The following is a 24,127-nucleotide window of genomic DNA, read 5'->3' on the forward strand; positions in this document are numbered from 1 at the left end:
CGGTTGAAAGATAAAATATACTTTCGCTCATATTTCAACTCTCTTGTTGAATCTATAAAAATATGATTTATGACTATCGACTATATTGTGTTTCATATTTCTTCGGAGTTATACTACGGTAGTTACGAGACTGAAAATACGAAATTGTTTCGCGGATATCTCCGTTTGGAGTTCAATTGTTTATACAACACAAAACAAGCAACGTTTCTATTGTTAAGACGTATGGTGTGAACTGTACGTGTGTACGTATCCGTGTTTTGAAACTTTTCAAACGAATTATATCATTAAACCATAAATTTCAAATGGATTTCCTGAAACACTACGTAAAGATTAATTGCAACTCAACATTTCGTTTCATAACAATTCAGGCGCCCCTGAATTCATTTGTATCTGCTTTTTTCATGATCAGACAAATGATTAGTCTCAAAGGCACTTTTTTCAATTAAATGCAATAATACTTCACGCGATACTAATAAATTGAACGATGCGTGAAACAATATATATAATTGTATATAATTCATATATTGTACTTGCTTCGGCAGTACATATACTAAAATTGGAATGATACGGAGAAGATTAGCATGGCCCCTGTTCAAGAATACACGCAAAATTGTGAAGCGTTCCATATATGTATATAATTCATATATTGCATGTATATAAGAATTGTATACAAAAGTTTGTAAACGGTTATTTGACCCAGCTGTTAGGTTTACTGTCAAACATCAAGTTATTGAAACGTTTCAGTATATCTGGAGACGATAACGAATTACTTTTGGTTCGCAAGGGTACACCGACAAACTTTCTTCGAACAATCCTAGTCCAAATTCGTGACGAGGACCAAGCGCGAAGGTGATAAGCATCCGGTTGTGGTAGATTATCAAACATCAAGTTATCGAAACGTTCCGATATATTTGCAGACGATAACGACTTATTTGTTCGCGAGAGTATACCGATAAACCTTCTTCGAACAATCCTAGTCCAAATTCGTGACGAGTACTATCGCGAAGAACTATAAGCATCCGATCTTTCTCGTTCCAGCGGGATCCACTCGCATCCCAGATGACACGGAGCTCTCAACCCTTAATTCCCGGCGGATTTGCGGTCGATAGAGAACGGAGAATCTCAACGGTGGCCGAAACTCGGAGGTCCGTGCATAGAAGCGGGCGGCGGTTCTCTGTTTCCTCCTGAGCCATACCCCCGACGGAGTCCGTGGAGAGTAGTGGCGACATAGCGCGCGCACGACGAACGAAAAGGGTCCCTGGACAGGTAGAGAGAACACCTCCGCTCGACGGTGTGCCCCGAGGGCGTCGGGAGAGCGCGGGCATGGCTCGACCGTGGCTCCGCCCATAGGGACACCATAATGGCCTCCGCGCGACCAGTGAATCGGCTCGACGTCACAGCGGAGCGGAGGGGATAGAGCCAGCGCGCCAATCGCGCGGCGCGGCGAGCGGCGCGAGAGGCGTGGCCACGAGTGGCGCCACCGCGGCAACTTTCCGAAACCGCGCACCGGGCTCCGGGGAGAGGCTCTGGCTTCATTATGTATCATTATACCGGTCCGCGCCGCGCGGTGTGCACTGCAGTTACTGGGCCAGGCGCGCGTGTGTGCTTTTCTCTCTTCCTCGTCGTTCGGTTCTCGTTCTCTTCTTCTTCTTCTTCTTCTTCTTCCTCCCTGCGCTGGCCGGGCGGATCGTCGCCAGCTCGGGCATCCGCGATGCTCCACCGCGAATAATCGCCGCGACGCGCGTGGAAAAAGCACTCGCTGGCTGAGGAACGAGCGTGCGCGCGCGCGCACGCGTGTGTGTCATCCGGCGAGCGTGCAATTAAATCACGGCTACGCGGTTTCGCGCGAGTGTGCCGTCACCAGCGGGCCACGACAGATAACCGGTTCCCGTCGGCGAAGCTGGACCGATACCGTTCCTCCGTCAGTGCCGCGAACCCGCGATCCGTCGACCGCGAACCCAGTGACCGTACCCGTCGGTGATCCACGAGACACCAGTGAAATCACTGTGCGACCGCGAGCAGACCGTCATTGGATTCCCGTCGCGGGTGAAGTGGTCAGTGATCGAAACTCGTGGAAGGAGGACTCTCCGAGGAAGGCTCCAGGAACAGTGAACACGTGGTGAAGATATCAAGGCAGAAGGAGGACTGCTCGACGACTGGGTGAAGTGATTAGTGATCCTACTCCGGCGAATATCAGGACTTTCTCGCGGAGAATCGAGGGACAGTGTATACGTGGTGAAGAGATTAGGTAGAACGAGGAAGAACTGCTGCTCCGTTGCTGGGTGAAGTGATTAGTGATCCTACGCTAGCGAGTATCGAGACATTGTAACGAACGGGTCGAGGGACAGTGTACACGTGGTAGTGAAGGAGATCGAACAGTGGAGGATTAGTCGCAAAGGTGATTTGGAGAAATCAATGTCGAGCACCGCCGAGGTAACGACCGATACGTAGTTGACATCCAGGCTCGCGACCCGCGGGGACCAGAGGCCCCAAGATTCGGGCCCCGTACGGGATTCGCGCGACGGCGGCGGCGGCGACGACGTCGTCGGCGAGTTTGTCCGCGAGAACCGTGGGCTGTGGCGGCGGCATCGACGTCGCGACTAAGGTGGAGCGTCCGGGCAGCACGACGACGCTCAACTTCACGGACCTGGGGAGCCCATTCGGGGCGGGCGACCCCTGTCCGTCCAGCACCCCGACCCCGAACAGCATGTCGGGAGGCGGTGGACCGTCGGGTGGCGGCGGTGGCGGTGCTGGCGGCGGCGGAGGAGGCGGCGGTGGCTCCGACATGGAGCAGCATCTTCATCACACGGGCCTGGGATCGGTGACACCTGGACCCCAGGGTGGCAACGGCGGAGACAGCACCGCGTCCAGCACGCCCGTCTCCCAGAGCGGAAAATCCGCGTTCATTGAGCTCCAGCACAACAATCTCTACAACCCCGCGAGCCTACGCGGCGGTTACCCTGGCGGACACAACGTACCCGGTGCCCATCAGTTCTCGCACCAGGTCGGCGCGCTGGGACATCAGACCTCCGGTCCTGGCAGCGGGAACCAGCAACACGCCGAGGCCGGATTCCCCAGTCCCAGGTCCGCGCTCGCCGGATATCCGTTCGCGCCCATGCACCAACACAACGCCTACGGATATCACCTGGGATCGTACGCGCCCCAATGCCCCTCACCGCCCAAGGACGGTGAGTACCCCAACTGTATGTATTCGCAGCCTTTTTTATTCCTACTTTTATAATAGATGATAGTTAACCTAGATCCGGCTGTCCTTGTTCCTGGAAATCGTTAGACCGCCGCTTCCGTTCGGACTGTTGCGACGCGACGCGACGCGCTCGATAAGATCCCCAAGGTGTCGCCGAAGAGTATCATTCTGCGGCGTGCTATCGTTCATGATAGCGATCGTTTAGATCTATCCTGATACAAGTGGACTAAGAACGGAAATACGTTGACTGTAACTCGAAGTGGAGGATGAAACTTTGTGAATAGGTCGAGAATGTCACTCTCGATGATAATAGCATCGATAATCCGAGACGATCGGAGAGAAGAAAACTTGTGAATAGGGAAAGATACACGAAACGCAAAGTGACAAGCTTACTGTAGGATCGGAGTGTGTTCGAGTGCAGAATAGATTCTAGAGACCCCGTTGCAATGGTGAATGAGAGTCAAACCTGATTAGTAACCGCGAATAGTTTCAACCCTTTGCATTTGGAACAATGTTCTCACACAATGTGCGAATGGAATCGCATCGTGTTGCATAGTGTACCTTTGAAACGATGTAATTCATGGTGATACTTAGATTGTAGATATTTATGCAAATTAATATTCTCACAGATACAGACAAAGAATTGAGAATTAAATGAAAGCATGTCTCACCTTCCAACAGTGTAACATGTATGTATGTAGGATACGGGATCGATGGGTTAGGCGGAATAGAAGTAGTTCTTCTATGAAGCAAGAAAAAGTCATATATTTTGTATAAATCGACGATACATAGAACTTTACACTTGTCGATGACTGCCTGCTGGCTACTGTTATTCGGCTTTCGTCGCTTAATTTCTGAAGACAAAAGAGATACGCTTCTGGACGCTCGTGCGTATGCCCTTTCGACCGCTGCTTGTTCAACGCGTTGATCACTATGTTACTCAGAAATGACTGACAGGACTTTTCGTTAAGTAACTTGAACGATTATATCCAAAAGCGAGACGATAATGAAAATAAAGGATAGAATTTGTTAGTTTGGAGAAGTTAAAAAATCAAATACTACAACAATTGTTGAATTATCTAATCATCAACAGTCTCGAGACAAAATTTTAACTTCGTAAAGATTTTCACGAATTTTATTCTGGCAGCGAACGTGTTAACCGACTAGGTCGCCTAGGTCTATCCTCTATTTGTCATAAATGCATAAACATTCTATTAATTACACATATGGTGAATTATAAACGAGTGTTCGAAATGCAAAGGATTTGGCTGAAGTTAATCCATCCACGTTTAAGCAAAAAAGAAAGAAAATTCTCGTAAACGCAGCGACGTGTAGAGATCAAGATCGCCTGCAATTTTCATCATATTACGTTACTTCGATGATGATCTTCATGCTCGCAAAGTTTCATTCGGCAACTCGAGTTACAGTTCGCGTATTTTCCTTATGAGTCGTAACCTAATCGTCCGGTCTCGTCCTTGTCGATCGCGTTCCGAGGTTCAATTCGATCTACGCACTTGTGCAAACGATAGACGGATTGATTTGAACTTTTCGGAGGCATTCTTCTTCTTGGTTGTCAAAAATAGCGACTCGGGATCGAAGAAACGAGCGATAGAGATGGGGCTAGGCGATTGGATTATCTAACAGTCATCTGGAATCGTTGAAAAGAAATAAGATTAGAAAAGAATGACAAGGACCGGTGTTTAACCGAGCCCGGGGATCTTATTTAACTCGTCCAATTGTACCAGTTGCTCCGTCGACGGTCCAAGTCTTCAGCGGAGGCAGTGGTTAACCCTTTGAGTGCTATGAACCCATAGGTGTGATTTATGAGTGCATATATGTGCTAAACTTTTCGATCTCTTAAGTGCTCGAGACGCAATTGTCAGTGTTTTCAAATTTAATTATTTAGATTCATTAGTAGACTGCAGACTGTATATTTATGGTGTACATCGATATGAAAAACATACAAAAAATATGCATAATACTTGTAGAATACATTCTATTATTTAATGTAATAATAGTAACGTTTCGTTTGGCGTAGGTGCATACACATTCTACTTTTCATCGAATTTGCACTCCATTCATTATTCTTCAAAATAAGAAAAGGATTACAATAATAAATAGAGTGTCACTTCGTGCATTCAATTGCCAGGGTTCCCACTGGTCTCCTGCGATTGTTTTGACTAATATTATTTAGCACTCGAAGGGTTAACGATTCCATGGAACTGGGAGCCGTTGAAGAGCCTACGGCAAAGTTTTTGCAACATAGAGTAACAATGTTTCGGTTCTTCTGTTTTTCACGTGTCCTTTAACGACAATTGGTTCGACGTAGGCTCTTCGACGCATTAGTTTTATAAGGCGTAGAAGATTCGAAAAACCGTCGCGTTAGGTCTACTTCCGTGTAGGAATTACTACGAACGCGATTGAAATTCGTCTTTCCGTTCGTGAGATACGGTTTCATCGTAGCGACGGTGTCAACAGTTAAAATCTTGACCGACAGTGAAATAAACCTTTCTACAAATTGTGATGGTACAATTTCACCTCCATCTAGAATAGTTCTCTTCAGTTCTCTCGTATAATCTTTGATCGATTTCGATACGTTTGATTAAAAATTTAAAATAGCGCGGAATTTGAACAGTATTTTCAGTCCCTTTCATAGCGACAGATTTTAATTGCTTGAGCATCGAGAGTCGAGCTTCTTCGCTCGACAACGAATTTAAATCAAAACATTCTTACGAAAAAAGTCGAGACTGATAGGGAAATAAACTTTTTAATTGAGTGTGGTGATTGAACCTGGACTTTACCTAGTCGCGATCTCTTCAGGTTTTTTGTATGGTCTTTGACGCTATAATTCATCAATTTCTACGCGTTTCACTAGAAATTTGCGGAATTGGAGAATTCAAACAGAATTTTCAGTCTCTTTCATAGTGACAGGTCTTAGCTATTCGAATGTCGAGTCTTTTTCGCTCGACAACAAATTAATCAAAAATTTCTCAGAGACCTTCATTAGTTCGTACGATCAAAAATCTTGAGAAATTATAATAAACATTATTTTATCGATAGTAACAAATTGAGATACTCGTTTGTTTAAATTTGACGTATTGTGCTTTTCCGTCGGTCAGTTCCAAGATTTGCAATTGAGTAATAAAGAAATTCTAGAACAGATAGATAATGTTCTAAAATGTTTGTAATTGGTATTAGACGGAGAAAGAAAATTTTGTTCGTAGCATAAATCTGTAGAATTTGTATATTTTTACGTGGTGATAAACTCTCGTAAGCATCGAAATCTCTTAGCGAGGACAGCCACGTCTTTCGTTCGTGTCTTCTTGGGATGACGGTCTGTTCTTAAAGTAATTATTCGGGAAATCATTCGAATAGCCAACGAAATAATATTTTGTTAATCAAGGATGGCGAACATAGGAAATGACAGCTGTAGACCTAAACTGGAGTGACTTTACACTTTGTGGGTTATATTTACACTAAATCCAATAAGAATTATTTATCAATCATTGTTGATGGTCTATTAGAAGATGGACCAATTTAGTTTGTTTAGGTTTCAGTACAAAGACACTCTATACAATGCAAAGCAAACTTATTCTACGGTTCTGTCCCTTGTATAAACAGTTTAACTCCTTTTACCAAATTTTTTTTGTATACTTTTTCAACGAATTTTACGAATAGTTACTTCGAGAATAAAATTTAAAACTGAGACGAATTAATATATTTCTATAACATTCAAGTCGTGCCCTTTATCTTCTAAACGTTGCTATAATGAGAGAACTTTCCAACTGAATTTTGTTATATTAAAAATTGAATTAAATTGACAACAAAAATCGAATAAGAAGGAAGCTTTAGGTATTGTTTAAGACCGTCGGGTCTCGTGCCGTCCAATGTTCCTCGCGTAAATTGGAAAAAGTTTCATTAAAGAAGCTGTCGACTCTAAAATTCCATATGTAGAAATAATAATACAGTTAGAGAGTATTTTATTTAATTTATAAATACCATTATTGTCTCTTATATTGACTAAAATAATCGTTAACAACTAAGCCGCTAATTTAGTTTAAAAATTCTTCAAATAAACCCGATTGTGCTTCATAATTGAATCTGATTTCTGAGCTTACAAATGTTTCGCATTTATGCATTTTTATCGCGATCACCTAAAATAAATGACTGTCAATAGTCAATAATATTTTGCTTCCTTGATGAATAGATAGCAGTGTAAAGTCTTATATCGCCAAACTTTACTATGTAGTGATGGGAGAAGGTATACTTAAACTTTATTCGATAATAGTAATTGATTAAATTAGTTGATAGCCCGTAATTAGCGTGAAATATTCAAGAATACACGGTAAAGGCAACCATTTAACGTTTAGTTGGTAACAACATTCGATACTAGGTTACTTCGTTTCACTATTTACTTCTGTCGCAGTTTATAAACCAAGAAGTTGCCTCAAAGTCTATGTTTAAAACCTTGAAAAGTTTAGCTAGACTTCGTTGCAAATGTTACAGTTAGGAGATTTTACACTTATTAACATGTCATTAAAATTTACACTTCTGTGCACATTCGAACATTTGTTTGATAAATTATCAATGGCACCGAAGAAATAGGTAGGTTTGTTTCATGTTTTAAGCAAACAGTGCTGAACTAGGACAAAGTGTGTGTTACAAGTGATCAGTTTTAAATAGACAAATCCACAATTTATTAAGTATTGCATATTTGACAGATTAGTCGTGGCTTTTATCTCCCTTGTGCTTATTGAAATATGACTTGAAGAAGACAGGAGCAGAAGCTGAAACTTCAAGAACGGTTCAAGAACTGTCAGATTCTATCGTGATATTATAGTTCACATCGTCCGCGTGTAATCAAAAATATATTTTCCTTGATAGCGTATAAAGTGAAAAAGTGTCTTGTGTCCAAAACTATTGGAGATGAAACCGATTAGTACAGTGATTATTGAACTAAAAGCGTCGTTGAAATTTCTTTCACGTTGTCTTACATGAAACCGATGTGCCTTTTTAGTAAATTTTGGTAATCAAGTGACCGATGTTACTATACTTGCTGTTGATAAATATGCTAACACCCACTTTTTAAATAGCTTCATATTATTTTAACACTTTTAATTTTTAGTTTGAAAATATTTTTCGAAATAAACGATATCAATTAAAAATAGCAATTGCAAACGTGAAATATGATATTTTAATTAAGTCAACATTTTATTTTAAACATGTTAGACGTCATTCGAACGATGATGAATTGATTAGTGTGAATTTCGACCTCTATTCGATTTATATCCATTGTATGTCCCATTGTGGTACGCTGTGACACTTTGGCAACATGGTGGTCTCCCCTTGCGTGAAATCGTTCATCTAGGGCGCATTATACGCGCGTGAACGCGTCATTGTTAAGTCTGGGTTTAAGTCCAAGTCGTAAATAGTGTTTGTATTTTCCTCGACTTTCCGATATCTCAAGATTTGCGCATTTTTATATTAGTAATTAATTCATTTCTCCAGTTTAACTGGTTACAATAACTTGGTTACAATAAGTCTCAGCCTAATGGCCGTTTCAATTTATGACAACTGTAAATACACAAAAATATACAAAGATGTACATAAACGCATACATATCCACAGTCTAGTAATAATACTATCCAGGTACACTAACAAGGTATTCTATTTAACGCTCAACACATCATGGTCGGTCAAATGACCGTTTTTAAATTTTCGAGTATAATTTTTCATATATTAGCTATAGAAAAGTATCATGTGCCTTTATATTCGATCATGTTTAATTTAGAAATCAAAACACATTTCAACGTACGTTTCTATCCTTCATCCGTGCATATAAAAACATGAATTTTCATAAATATCCGCGGTCTAATCGTCACCATTTAAAAATGCTTCGTTCCACGCGTCATCGTCTTCCAATTTCTACCAAAAAAAATCTGCAATCGCGTAAATCAACAATCTGAGAAATAGTCGAGAAATTGGGGGAAGAGTCGCCAGCGAGCACCTTCGAAGGTCTATGCTGATTTCCCTGCCGCGACTGCTCGAGAAAAAAGAAAAAGGAACGAAAACGGAAGAGGGAATCTGGAGTAGCAGGTAGCGGTCGGTCGATGGCCTGGGCACAATAACGCCGGGAAGCGGAATAAGATATACGGCTAGGAAAGAGAATCCTCTCGGGACCCGAAAAAGTCCCGCAAAGCGGCTAACGAACGAAACAAAAAGCCCGTTGGCTGAACGGAGAAGAGTCGCGAGGCTGGCGCGTCCTCGAGAGACGGATACATTCGGTCCGCCAGATACGCGGCTGTTCTTTTCTTCCGTCGCTTCTTCCAACTCTCCCTCCCGTCTCTGCTCCCCGCTCCTCGCGGAATCGTATTAGCGCGACGGATCGCGACTTTTCTTTCCTGCGTGAAATCGCTAGTCGAGCTAATTGCGTTTCTCGTTCGACGGACACTCTTTTGCACCGGTGTGTCGGACTTCTCCGGCGATCGCGTTCCATACTCGCTGACCTTATCGGAAAATGAGTATCGAGCCTCGGTGCCCGATTAAAAACGGTGATTCGAGCGGCGTCGGTATCGCACGGTTTCTTTGATCGCGCTCGTCAGCCTCGGCGCGACGGGCATTGCGGACGTGTGGAAATTGCCAATTATGCGTAGCAAGACGTGCAAAATTTCTATTGTGGGAGATTATGCCTAATAATTTTAGAGGAACGCAGCAGTGGTAATAGGAAAGATTGTAAAGGCACTTTCGAATAGTTTTCAGTTTTTGGTCTTTGCATTTGGAGCCATCTTCTTGCACGATCAGAAAATGGAATCGCGTTGTGTTGGAATATTTACTACGATTCGACATTTTATTTTACTGCTGATTTCACGTCTTCTTCTACTTTCTTGTAGTTTTTTTTTCTTCTGGAGATCTGCTATTTTTTTTGTGACTCCTTTGCCTGCTCCTTTTTGTCCTTCACTTTTTTGAAGTTTTCTATGGTATATCTTGTCCAGCTGCTCGTAGAGTATATCATATAGCATACTCTTGACATTTAGTAATAAAATCAAAACTTTTAATTAATAAAATTAGTATCTTATTCTTTCATTATACTCCATTTCCAGTACGCTGTATCGAATAGTGTACCTTCGGAACTATGCAACGTATTGTGATGTTAAGACTGTAAATGTTTATGCAATTTCGTATTCACCCCTAAATATTTCATTCTTGGTACTCGATCGCAACGAACCCCTTTCGAGGTAAAACGAAGATCCAACAGAAGAACCTTCGTTGTCGACTGGTCCTAGACAGTTCTTTACACCGAAAGGAGTAAGTTCCAGATTGACGACAATTCGTATGCCTCTGAGAATAGACAGAAGGATCCTCCGTTGGCTGGCGACAGTCTCGGGAGCCCCTAGCGTCTCGTAAATGAATAACGACTGGGGTTCTTCTTCCTCTCCACCTGTCTCGCGTAGCGTCTTTGCATTATAGAGACCGCAAAGACACCGACTAGCTGGAACCACCCCCTTTTAGAACTGCGGGAACGTCTGTTATAGGCAATCTCGAGGCCAGTAGGATTATCAAAATTACTACGGAAAAGAAGGAGTGCCGCGTTCGTCGAAAAGGGTTCGTCCCTTCGCGAACGGTTCTCCCTTTGTCGAAGAATCTCGCGACGCGTCGACCAACCCTCTGAATTCTCGGCAATTTCGTATTTTCCTTCCTCGAGCCCATATCGCGTTTGTTGCAAACTACGATTGAAAAAGTTCCGATCAACGTGTCCCCCGTCGGCTGCGAAAGGGTTGTCAGCGATCGCGTTTCGATGCGTTTGCGATCACGGGAAGATGGTCCCACGGGTAGATTATAGATCATTTTCTCTCGTTAGTATAACAATTTCACCGTGGTTGGGTTCCATAAATTATTATGCTAGCTGGAGACTCGAGTTCTTGGAGAACTGCGACCATGGTCGGTAATGGGAATAATACCGTATTAATATCGATACCACGGAGATAAGTATCACTTTACATCGAGCTGTTTCGATATCTACACGCGCGCATCGATGTGCAGAGAAGTTGTTCGATGAAATGGTATCGTATTCTACAGTTCTTTTCGTGTAGACGTTTAGTGGTTACCAAGGGGAATAATATTAACGCAATTATGCAAATTTGAGAATAGAATAATTCGATTTGTGTCAGAAGAAGGTGCAAATCTTGAAATATATCACGAGGACGTTAATTGTTACAATTTTTGAAAGTATGTTATTTATCTGATATCTTGACATTTTCAAATGAATTAACTGTAGAAAGGTGATTAATTATGTCAAATAGAAATATTTTTTAGGTATTTGCTTCATATCGAATTTTGCCAAACAATTTTTATATTGACATATATATGCAAATATAAAATTATAATCGAGCGATCAAGATCATCAATTAAAATCACGATAACAATTGAATTCAATTATTTCTCAAAATAAATAATCATGTATCTATATTCGAGTTGCAATACATTTGAAATATATGACAAGCTCAAGTATTTAAGACGAATAAAATCTCTTAAATGTCTATAATATTATTTTTAATGGAAATAAAATAAAATAAAATTTTGGATATAATTCCATAGTATTATACTTTAATAAAATCTATAATAGCCTAAACACAGAACTGTAACTAGATATTTTGCAATATATCGAATAGTAAAATTGATACATTTATTTAGTCCTTTCGAAAATGTACATTCGACTTCTATAAGTAAGAGTATGTTGTTTCGCACCACTTTGAAAAGAGTGCGTGTAACTATTGTCGGTAATTATTGTCAGTAATCAATCCCCGCGACAAGTTTATACGCGCAACGAATCGCAAAAATCCGACAACGTGCCGTTTAATTAGCAAGTCGATGTTACCAGTGATGGCGACACGCTGATGGAGGCGATTGGATTAGTTAAATAATAAATATCGTTTTGGAATCAAGATCGAGTTAATTACCAAGGAGCACGCTATTGTTTGCACATCCTTCTCGGGCTATGGACACACCACCGCCCGTTTATTCGTGACTTTGTTACACACCGCGTACAAAAGGAATTCTTGGTCATTTGAACATAAATTCCTTTTTCTTATGCAATACACGATGACTTGGAAAACGGCTATGATTTGAGAAAACATTATCGAATACTTCTATTTGTTTGTAATACACACTTTATATTCGTAGTTTCCTTATGAACTACATTCTTTGTTGAATTTTCTTGTAAACTGCATTACTTATAGAATTTCTTTGTAAACTCTATTATTTATAAAACTAGAAAAATGTGTCCCGATCTTTCCTCTTTCTCCAACTTAATACGCGATCTAAAAACACAGTTGAAGAACCGCAAAACAGCGTACGTAACACAGAACTAATATACTTTTCAGCGGTTTAAACGTTCGTTAAAAAGTGGCACAAAAAGAAGAGAGAAGAATCAGGAAACTCTTGGACTCACTCTAATAAATAGCGCGTACGGTATTATTACAAAAACACTCGCTAAAAATATCCCGTTTTGTTGCCATAAAAATGACATAAATACTTGATATACTTTCACCAATTGAAAAAAAAGTTTCCTGGAGAAAGATTCCGTGCCTAACATAGGAGGGTAGAGCAGGAAAGCAGGAATTCGTCATCAGGAACACGAAGTAGCTCGGAAACGCGTGGAAAAAGCGAGAATCGGTGGAACGGTTAATAGTCGGTGGGCTGCTAGTTGATGCACGATGCACTTTGCGTGACGAGCGTTCGAACCCTACTTTTCTCATTGTCAGCTGGGGGGGTTCGAACGAATTCCTGGGATCCGGTTGAGCGAGACCCGGCACGATATCTGCGGATGTATCTACATCGGAGAAAACACGACTTCCGCGCAAATCCTCGAGCCCCGAGTTCTCCGGTCATCGGCGTCACCATCATCCCCGAGGTCCAGCCCTCCCGTTGAGATCTCGCCCGATGCCCGATCCCTGCTACGAGCCCGCTTTCGGCTTGGCGGCCGCTCCTAATCCTTGTGAAAACAACCGTTTAATACCTAATCCATCACCCTGACCCGCCGCCAGCCTCGGGACTCGAGGAGGCGCTATTGTCTTTGAACCGTTCCGGATTAATTTGGCCGCTGGTTCCGTGGCTAGGCAGGTCGGTGACTAATGCACAACTCGGCTGAAAGTACAAGACAACCCCCTGGCTAATTGGATTCTGGTTCGAGGCTACGGTGAAACGTCGGTCCTGGACGATGGCGGGAACAAGGTGAACCGATCGTGGCGATATTTACTCTTACAGTGCAAAAAGGCGATATGTTGTTCAATTAGAGTTATCGTTAGAGTTCGTCCGTTAAGCCTCAAAGATTAGAGTAACTAGAACGAATGTTAAAAACTACCGAGCATCAAACGTTGTGTAACTGTTGGCAAGATTGGGAGAAACTAAAACGATTAATAGTTAGGCGTATAATTCAATAATATAGTGTATAAGAAAATTCAACAAAGAATGCAGTTTATAATGAAACTCTACAAATAATGTAAATTATAAGGAAATTCTACAGAGAATACAGTAAAGGGCCCCCCACCTGTTTCTTTTTGATATTTCGCATACAAGGTACCCAACAATAAAAACAAATTCTCTAAAATAATTCCGAAACATCTATTCATGTAATAAACAACAAATACAATCAAAAGCATTCTTAGCATCCCTTATAATTATTTTCAAACATTGCCATCTTTCGTAAACTTTCAACTTAAAGTAAATCGTATTCAGAATTCAACTCTGTGCCAGTCGTATCGTGTGTCACCGCGAGCAAGCGTCTCATCGCGTTTGAAACTAGAAGGTCAATAAATCGCTATATTAGTTATCAGACCGATTATTCGTGGGAATCGATTTTGTTCACGTTCTACTTCGGAAACAGGGTGCACGTAGGTACGCCGCGCCGTACACAAAGGGAGCGAAGAACGCGCCGCGGGTTCGCAAATGACCCGTGTGAATTACGGTGAACCGTCAAGTTCCAGGTGATCGGTCAGTTTTCAGTGACTGCTTTGCATACGGTTGCTTCCTCCTTCGACTATAACCTCTCGCCAGTTGCGAAAGGTAACGAGAAGAATTGTAATATTTAAATTTACACTCAAATTTAATATATTTACTAAATTTACACTCAAATTTAATATATTTACTTTTCACGCATTCCTTACTTCTTTCATACTTTTACGAAAGACTTCATTTCACTCACATGCTCCGCTCATTCCTGATTCTTTTCGCACATTCTGTACATTTCTTGTATTCTACATTTGTTTCATACTTACTCAATATTTCACACATGTTGAAACACATTTCTTACTAGATTCGATGAAGATTTTATATTATGCATATATTTCATCACTCGACTACTATCGACTATTTATTATGCAAAAACATAGAAGGTATTAATGGTTTTCTATAGAGGACTGATTAAGTATATTAATACTTCAATGTGGATATTTTTTAGATTTTACTGCAGTTCTATTTCTAGAAAATAAAATGTTACAAGAAGGTATCACAATTTTGAACTAAATTATTTTTATTTTAACCAGGTGTCGTTTCATACATGAATCATGCAGTATTTACAAAATATTATTTGCGCCAAATTGGTGAAAAACATATAAAACTAAATCAATGCAAATGGGCGTAATTCGCAACGATCTTAAGTACATAACAAATCACAATAGGTACGAAAGGTATAAAAGTGTTGAGACTCTTAGTCATCTCAAAAGAAAATTAACAGATGTAATAATAATAGTTTCTATATATTCACTACTTTTCTGTGATACAAACTCAATCTTCGTCTCAATTTTAATTTCGCAATCAATCTCAATTTCACCTTATCGACACCTTCTCGTGAGATCGTGAAGCGAGAAAATTCTCAGCGGTAATTTGTCTTTCCTTAGCCGCGTTTCCAGAACGAACGCGTTGACATTACGACCGTAAATCCCAGACGAATCCATATAAACGGCGAAGAGAAATACGTCGCGTTAGATTGACGCGAATTGCCCTCCAGCTCGATACAATGGATTTACGGCCACGTTGGCATTGATTACAAACGCACCTAATCACAGCGTGTGATGCAACGACGGCCGACAGAAGTCCGTAAACCCTCGAGCTGCGTTCCCCGCGATGGAAGGTGGCGCGTTTAACAATATACAATTTTCCTTGCCACCGTTTGTAACTGGCGAGATGATATAGTCGAAGGAGAAAGCGACAATATGCAAAGCAGTCGCTGAAGTCTGACCGATCACCTGAACTTGACGGTTCACCGTAATTTACACGGGTTATCACAATCTTGCCGGAAAAGTAGCAACCACCCTGTATATAATACACCCTAGCGGTATTGGGTTGTCCAGAAAGTTCGTGCTAATTTTTAAGAAAAATTCAAAGGCACATTTGAATTTTGATACATATTTATTGAATTATATAAGTACCATTTTGTTCCAAAACCTTTTCACCTTTTAAGGGATACACCCATGTTAAATGTTTTCCACATTTTCCACATTCAACCATTCCAATATAAACAGGCGTGTACCACCTACCAAAAATCGGCATGGATTTTATGTGATAATATAATATACAATAAAATACGTAAGTAATTTTCCCAATAATTAACAGAGAATCATCATAAACACTGTTTTTTTTTCATTCTATAACAAAAACTATCTTTATTTACTTGACTCATTTTTAATTAATTTCTAAAACCTTCACTCCTCGTCCCCACTTGAATTTCTATTGAACGAATAACGAGTAGAAAGATTATCTATTACCAGTCACTCGAAAATTGTATCGAAATAAGAAATTTGCCTATTTCTGGCCATAGCGTCTCGACGAAAGTAGGACTAACGCGCAACGAGCGTGTCGCGGTGCTACCATAGGAAGTCGGCGAGGTTCTCGTCCATTTTTGCGCTCGTTAATGAAAATCTACGGTGTCGGTTCGCGATCGATCTTGCGACTCGTTGATCCTCGGGTTGAGGCTCCACGCCCCTCGAGCGTCGGTGACACGGGTAGCAATAAATCACGAGAATCATACAGCGTATGCGCCTGTGCATGTCCGGTTGCTCGCCATAAATTACATTAATTAATAGTTACGTTTATTATCGCGCAGCGGGGATGGTTCGACGGAGGCGCAGTCCCAGTGTTACGTTACGCGGATAATTCCGAGTTTCGTCGTCGACATCTCATTTGCGCATCCCACCCACACGTTGGGCTCTATCTAGGAGCTTTGGCGCCCGAAGCAACAACAGAATATTAGTTCGTTTACCTTTGGAGTTGTTCTACTTGAAATTGGACGTCGAATGGGAGTAACAACGTAGATTTTTATCAAATTTAGATATGTTGAAATCGTTTGTGATATTTGGATGTGAAAAATCAACGTCAAGGTGAACAATTTTGAAAATTGACAGTTATAAAGAGTGTTTTAAGTTTTGCACCGACTTTCTTCAATAAATTGTAACTTTTAAACTAGCTAATGGATGAAAATGAGCTTTTGGGGGCTTGCATTGAAGACATAAAAGTATCTACCAAATAAAAAGTAATTTAAGTGTTAACAGTATAGTTTGTACCCATTTTGTTTTTAAATCATTTTGAAGAAGTGTCTTGTTTTTATACGAGGGACACGTAAAATTTCGAGAAAAATGAGAGTATGGCCTTGTTCCTCTTGATATATCCTCTTTATGGAGGAAGTTTCGAAAAGATGGGGATATTTAAAAGAGCTGATTGAAATTTATTTGTGTGAACACTAATCCGAGTCTTTACTCAATTTTCTACTTTTCTTATAAAGAAAAATCCAAGTTTTGAGGTACAAGACGTGAATCGAGCCTTTATATTGATTATTAATATGAGAATATAACAAGAAACAGTTCCATGCAGCTATTCATTAGAAACGCTATAACTTCACGAGTAATAACCAAAGCACTCGCATAATTAATTGAATTTTGTCATCCTTTGACACGTGTCCTTGCTCCTCTGACCCGTCCCTCCCCCTCCTTTCATCAAACCAAGATTTATGGCGTACGTTGTCGCGTTTGTTCGAAAATAACAAACGAGCCCCCGCTAGTCGGTGGAATGACAGATCGGTTTGTTTGGATTTCTAAATGACTGTGTTACGTTCGAGGATTCACACCGCGCCGCATTACGGGCACATTGTAATTAGGGTATAAACATAATGGCCGCGATCGCGCCGACGATAGCGTCGCCGGCCGGGCACGATGCGTTTACTCAGTCAGCGCGTAATTATTTTAACATTAATTTATAACAATTTCTCCTCTCTCCTCTACTTTAATTAATTACTCCGTGGTTAGCGGCGCGATATTGTTCGCGACGATAGCAATCGGTCGGCGAGTTACGCGGGATCAACGATGATTTATCAACGCGGGGAATCCGCTCGGTCCTTTAGGCGGCTGAGTTCGATGCTTCGTCGGTCCCGTATTGGACCTCTCCTCTTCTCTCTGGTTAAATATAATCATTTATTTATTTATTCGTACCTAAACGGGATGGACCTTGTTGTACAACATAGTTAGTGCTCGCGGAACACTCGTTACGATTAATATATACGACTGTGGTGTAATCAGTGGTATAGTTACACTTTGCGGCCGTATTTGACGCAAGCATCGCATTCCTCTCGGAATTATATGGGTGTTTGGTTAATTATTGTCTAAAACACGTGTGCATTTTATTTTGAAGAATTTGTTTAAGCGAGGGTAGTATTTGTTATATTATTAGATATTTTACATAGACTTGTCTATAGTTTCATTTTGTACGATGCGAGTGTATGATTTCGTTGGTCTTTTGGGTTGTGAATTTTTGTATCTCTTCTTCCAATCACGACTTTCCTTCTGAAAAATGGTGAAAAAAAAGAATCGTACATGTATGTATATTGTACTTTAGCCAGTTACTTAAATTCATTTATCAAATTTATAAAAAAGATATAAAGCTATGTTTTACAATTACCAAAGGAATGTCTTAAAAGGCAAGTGTAATAATTTAATTACATGAGCGTATGTAATATGTAAAATGTACATGAAAATTCTTCTCTTAATAACAATTGAAGAATTTTTGATATACGGGATCGAGAGTGCTCGATGATCTCCCCTATCTCCGTTCCATGGCATACGGGTCAGATGTTCAGTTCCGAAGAAAACGCGCATCCTATTCGTCAGAACTTTCAACATCGGCTTACAATTAGCAACGCCTACGAGTGGACAAGTTCCACTAAAAGTGTTACTTATTGGTCGAAGCGCCGTCTTATCCAACCGACACGCAACTAATAGTGACCGCAGACGTAACGACTTACGGTACGATAATCGTGCCACTATCCTACGTGACCGTGACGTGGGACAAGTTGTAATTACAACAACCCTACGCATTACTATCCTATACTTTGCAATTATCGTTGGAACAGTCGTATCATTAGTTTCTTTTCGCGTACGTTCTTATTACGCACAGTTAGAGGTAAACTCGAATAGGGGAGAGTTACGAAAATCGCTCTAATTAAGTCGTTGTATCTTATATTTTCCTATTTAGGACTAATTGAGACCGTTATTATTATGTGTTGAATCAAGGGCTCCACTTAGAGTTATTTTCTTTAGCTCCACTTGATAATACAGACATCGCAAGAGAGTGAATTGTTGATAGGAATATAATTTCTATAGAGAGGTTCTAATTGTATTAAATAAACGAAAACAAAACTGAGTTGTTGGCATCTCATGACAATTCCCATTCATGGTATTCTTCAAGACTGTTCTTAAGAGTTTATCGCAAATTTTAATAAAACTCAGCAGATTTGTAAAATAACCAATAATATTCAATGTTTCTTTTATTGATTTAGGCTTGTATCGAATGGATGCATTTGAATTTAAGCCATTTTTCATTAGAATTTCTATTTAGGATTAATTCAAGCCTCCATTATTACACTTTAAACCGAGTGCATCCCGAAAATCATAGTCAGTGCACGATGAGCGACCTCAGAGAACCTTATCTCGAGCCGCGTACAGATCAACCAGGTAAATATGTAGTTTTCTCTAGCGAGAGTCAGGTTCCAACCCGATGGAATCCCTCCATTTGTCACTCTGGGCCTTAGGACCACTCCTGAAGTCGCTCCTCTCCTTCGTGTCTCATCGTAATATCAATTGGTCCGCAAGTGTAACTCACCGTGACCCGTAACATAAAAGAAGCGTCCTAGCTCGCAGAAGACCTCAATTGCCCATCCTAGGTCGTAAAGAAAGTGTCTGTCCCCACTTAGCTCCTCAAGCGCGTCCACCTTCAGGCCTCACTCTCGTTCGGGCAAGCTATACATGCGTCTTTGGTTGCCTTTGCGCTTTGGTCTCTAGACATGTGTATCTTTTAGCTAACGTTACGAGAATGTGCTTTAACATTAAAACTGAGCAACTGCTTGCTTTGGTTAATTCATTTAACCTTTATAAGAAAGTAACGGCGACAGTTGAAAGAAAAATTTGACTTTTTTACAAGTATACACATTGGTCTTTCAGGAGAAATTACGTGGGAACGGTTGAATGGATTTCAAGGAAACTTTATATTAAGCTAAAGAAACATTAGGTATTGTAGATTTGATGCGTGAAACGTAATGGTGGCTGAGAGTCGCCTCTCGAGTGCAAAGGGTTAATTGTGTTTTATGACTAATTTATACTTATTTGTTTTATGATCAATTTGCGACTTATTTCTGCAGCGTTATATTCTAAGCTTGCTGGCTCTCAGGAATTGTGTCGCAAAGAAGCTTCGTATTAAACTCAAAATTCTCATCTTAAAATCTTTCAATTAGATTCTGAGCAAATGAACAACAACGCCTCTTTGAATATTAACGCGTATCCCTATCAAATTAAGCAAGGACGTTTGCCATTCGTTTCTCGGTTCGCGTTCACGCCGGTGGTCAGGTTTCATTTGTATTTCTCTTTAGTTCGTACGCCACCGGTGACGAGGATTCTGAAAGTTGATGTTAGGGTGGTGCATGTTCGCAGACCTCTCGCCGCTGGGCGACAAGGGCGGCAGCCTCGTTGACGAACTCGGCGGCGGCGGCGGCGGTTCCCTGAGGAACGGCAAGGGCAAGAAGATGAGGAAACCGCGAACGATCTACAGCAGCCTGCAGCTGCAACAGCTCAACAGGCGGTTCCAGAGGACGCAGTACTTGGCTCTGCCAGAGCGAGCCGAGCTCGCCGCGAGCCTGGGACTCACGCAAACGCAGGTCAGTCTCCTTTTCTTTTCCCTTCTTTCCCGTGATCGATTCGCGCGAGGAACTGCCCAACCCCTCGAACGATCTTCTCACGTGCAACCAACGAAATTCATGCGCGCAACTCTCCGATATACAGGGTGGCCAATTAACTCATCAACCATGTGTTCGCCAGGTAATTTTGAGCTAAAGATGTCGCATACGGTCAGTTCCATAAGTATTCGCACCCTTTATGTCCATTGATAATTTGTCTGAATTAAATGACAGGTGTGTTGTTTCCAAACGAATTTTTCATTATAAATATGTACATATTTATAATGATACATTTATTTGAAAATGTCGAACCTATCACTTAATTTAGACTTTCTTCGATGGACATAAAGGGTAGGAATACTTATGGGACTGACTGTATGTAGTTCTATGAAGGTGTGTTATTTTGGAGCAATATTTTTTTCCAAAGGTGGACTGAATAAGTGATAGTATGTAGATGATAAAACAAAAATTTTTATCTCGATTACAGGCTTGGTCCAACGAAAAGTACGGTTTTCTATTTGCAATACGTGAGACAAATTTCCTTTTATCTTTTTAAGAATATTTTTCAAGGATTACACAATTTTTAGAAAAGAATAACCGTATATAGGTTTGACGGGTACAAAATTATTTACAAAAAATCCCTATAAGTCAAGTTTACATGGTCGATACTGTTATACACAATTTTCAAAACAGCTAAAGATGCGAGAAGTTTGAATTAATTTAAAAATGAGCATTACATATATTTCCTTTAATACGACACGTAAAAGAAGTTTGTCGAGTGTCTGACTGGACACCTTGTATATATCGGACTCGTCACGCGAATCAACGCGCGCCATGTCGTTCCGTGACTTCTTATCCCTAGAATTTATTGTATTCGCGCTGTTATCGCGGTAATTAGGCGTTGTCCGCGATGAAAATTTGATATGATTTACGTTAAAGGGGGTATCGTTAAGAAATCATTGGCGAGACGCACTGTTGGTACACCTAAGATTAGCAGAGACCGAACACATCGCAGAGTGTACCAAACACGACCACGCGGTAATTTAAATTTTTATGAGTACGTGGAAATTGAAGTAAATGCGGTGCTGCACCATAGCATTTCAGGTTAAAATAAAATTATGGAAGTATTTATTCGAACATGTTCAAACTTGTTAATAGCCCATTCTAATAGGCCATTCCAAAACACAAGACTGGCAGAGGTTTTTAGACAGAGATAAAATATTATTGAGTAGGCAGTGTATTGGTCCACTATAAAATTATGGAATTTTATTGGAATAAAAGTTCAGATTTGTTTATGCGAAGGATTTTGGTATGAGATCGCAAATTACTATAGAGTACGAAGTGCTAACATCTTTTAAAAATAACTAAAATAAATGAGAGGGTTAAAATAAATTTGTCATATGGTATTCTACTATAGTATTACACTGTTGAAATAGTACCATGGAATTTTGTTTAAACAAGTTCAAACCTGCTACTGAGTAGAACCTTCCTTAGAAATGACTAGAACCAATACGAATGGGAAGTGCAAAGTCCCGCTATAATAGTTCAGATTAAAATAGAATTATAGGAATTTGTTGAAACGCGGTCATACCTGCTAGTAGATCTATCCAAGCATCACGATTACCAGAAGAAATAATTACCTATATGCCTACCATTTCTTATAGACAGTTGAAATAAAAATTACCAGGTCATGCAGTGATTCATTATAGTATTCCAATCACTGAATGCCAATTTAACGTATAATATAATTCATATTCCTATATAGTATTACTAGGAGATTGCCAGAAACTATAAATAAATGAAAGCTACCATACCTCAAGAATAGGTAAAAATAAATGATCGTGGGGATTGCAGTATCCCATTATAGCACTCCTAGATCAAAATAAAACGACCATACCGCATTACGCTATAATATTCCACCGTCGAAATAGAAGTATGGGGTTTCGAATGTCGTAAACTGTTGTTTTGGCGAGGTTTTCGGGATACGGTACCAGCGCGTCTCGCGTTCACCCCCAGCTCGGTGAACCACGAGAAGATCCTGTTGCACGGACAGTCCAGTGTAACAGGAGCCTCGATGGACGGCATCTGTCAGCATTATCGGCACAAATGACTTTACTAAATCACCGATCCGCCACGCCCTGGACACTGGGGATAGGGTTGCCGTCCAGCGGCACCAAAGGGTGGAGGAAAGCATCGCGTAGTAACGAGACGCTCGTAAATCCTATTCCCGCGGACGGTCGCGGACTTTTTCAGCTTTCCTCCGTGGCGATGGGATCGCGCGATCGTCGGAAGACTTTCCGCTAATTACCACGCGCTTGGTTTCCAATTAACGATTTATTAGACCGAGCGGGGGAACCGCGGTCAAAAGCTAATTGGGCGCTGGTCGTCCAGAAGCCATGAATATCTCGCGATAGTCCCACGGTTTCCAATTAACGATTTATTAGACTGTAATCGTGCCCCGGGGCTAATTGGAGCGAGACTCCACGGGCCCGCGAATCTTCATTCCGGGCTCGCGGGTTGACGATTTATCGAGTGGCTTGGGATTACGATCGCCCAACGGTGGCAATTACACGTTCCGCCGTCTTATTCAATTATTCCATGCTGACGGGACGCGAAATCTGGAACGGAGCCTTATTCGATTCGATTGGTGTGAGTTTGTGTATTTGGTGATTCAAGAGTCGTGGAGAGGGAGAAGTAGGATTTCGAAGTAGCGATCGAAGACTGTACGAATCTTTAAATATTGAAACAAATTGCCAATTTTTTTTCCCTTTCATATTTAACGTCGCATTAACCTTTGGTTATTAGTGACTCTCTTTTATATGAGTGTTCTTATTGATAGATGTTGGTCCAAATACACAATCAAGTCCCACAAGTATTCGTACCCTCTACGAATATATCAATTTGTCATTATAGGTATATACATGCGTAAAGTTTATTCATGTACATATTCATAATGAAATCTTTCTTTGAAAATAATTAAGCTTGCCATTTAATTTAGACAAATATATTCAATAGAGACAGATGGTACAAATAGTTATGGGACTGACTGTGTGGATCTTTAAAAATCTGAATCATTTTGTTAGTTTTTATACATTTTCCTTATCTGTTTACTTTTGTCTCCGAATCAGTACATTAGATCTGCACTGTACATTTTGTCTCAATTTTTAGAACCACCTAGTATGATACGTAGTTTTGATCACTCGAGTTGGATGCAGTAAATGGCGACAGTAATGCCATCGGCTGCGAGTAAGATTAATCTCCCCAGAAACGACCCCTCGACCCCGAAGACGTCAAAAGGCTAAAAGGCTTTCTCATAGGTACGCACGCCGTGGTACGTAACCGAGTATCGCGTAATCACGGGATAACTGGCTGTCGTGGGTTGTTGATGTCGTCGCAGGGGGTCCCGGACCGGATAATTTCATTAGCCAGAGCACCGCGGGAGTCGGTTCCCCTCTCCCCATTGAGAGAATCGAGCCGCGACGCAAGTTGATGGCTGGTCGCGTCATGGGTCAGGTTGTTTGCAAAATAACCACGGAACGAGCCTTTTTCTCGTTGATTTTGAAAAGAGCATCCAATAAAATCGTGATAGATCCGCACGCTCTGTTCGTGAACGCTCGTTAACCCTAGGGGGGGCGCCACAGGATTCTCACGACCGGATTCTTGGAGACTACTGGACTATCTATCCTGGTTACTTTGCTTTCTCGGGTTATCAA

At 41.0% G+C, this 24,127-nt stretch overlaps 1 protein-coding gene and 1 non-coding gene across 5 annotated transcripts in view; both read left to right on the plus strand.

Moving 5' to 3' along the window:
• The first annotated feature begins 526 nt into the window (after nucleotides 1–526).
• On the plus strand, nucleotides 527–632 carry LOC128881677 (U6 spliceosomal RNA). Its single transcript, XR_008458146.1, has one exon. It is a non-coding gene; the product is annotated as a U6 spliceosomal RNA (small nuclear RNA).
• A 128-nt stretch (nucleotides 633–760) lies between these two features.
• LOC128881625 (homeotic protein distal-less) overlaps nucleotides 761–24,127 on the plus strand; it is a 137,190-nt gene continuing 113,823 nt past the window's right edge. Inside the window, exons 1-2 of one of the 4 annotated variants that reach the window (XM_054132872.1) lie at nucleotides 761–3,203; nucleotides 20,155–20,396. In XM_054132872.1, the coding sequence (XP_053988847.1) occupies nucleotides 2,708–3,203; nucleotides 20,155–20,396 (738 nt within the window). In that variant the 5' untranslated portion in view covers nucleotides 761–2,707. The remainder of the gene's footprint in view (nucleotides 3,204–20,154; nucleotides 20,397–24,127) is intronic. The other 3 variants (XM_054132874.1, XM_054132873.1, XM_054132876.1) reach the window with 3 other exon arrangements.

This window comes from Hylaeus volcanicus, chromosome 8, assembly GCF_026283585.1.
Source record: "Hylaeus volcanicus isolate JK05 chromosome 8, UHH_iyHylVolc1.0_haploid, whole genome shotgun sequence".
Classification (NCBI taxonomy): Eukaryota; Metazoa; Arthropoda; class Insecta; order Hymenoptera; family Colletidae; genus Hylaeus; species Hylaeus volcanicus.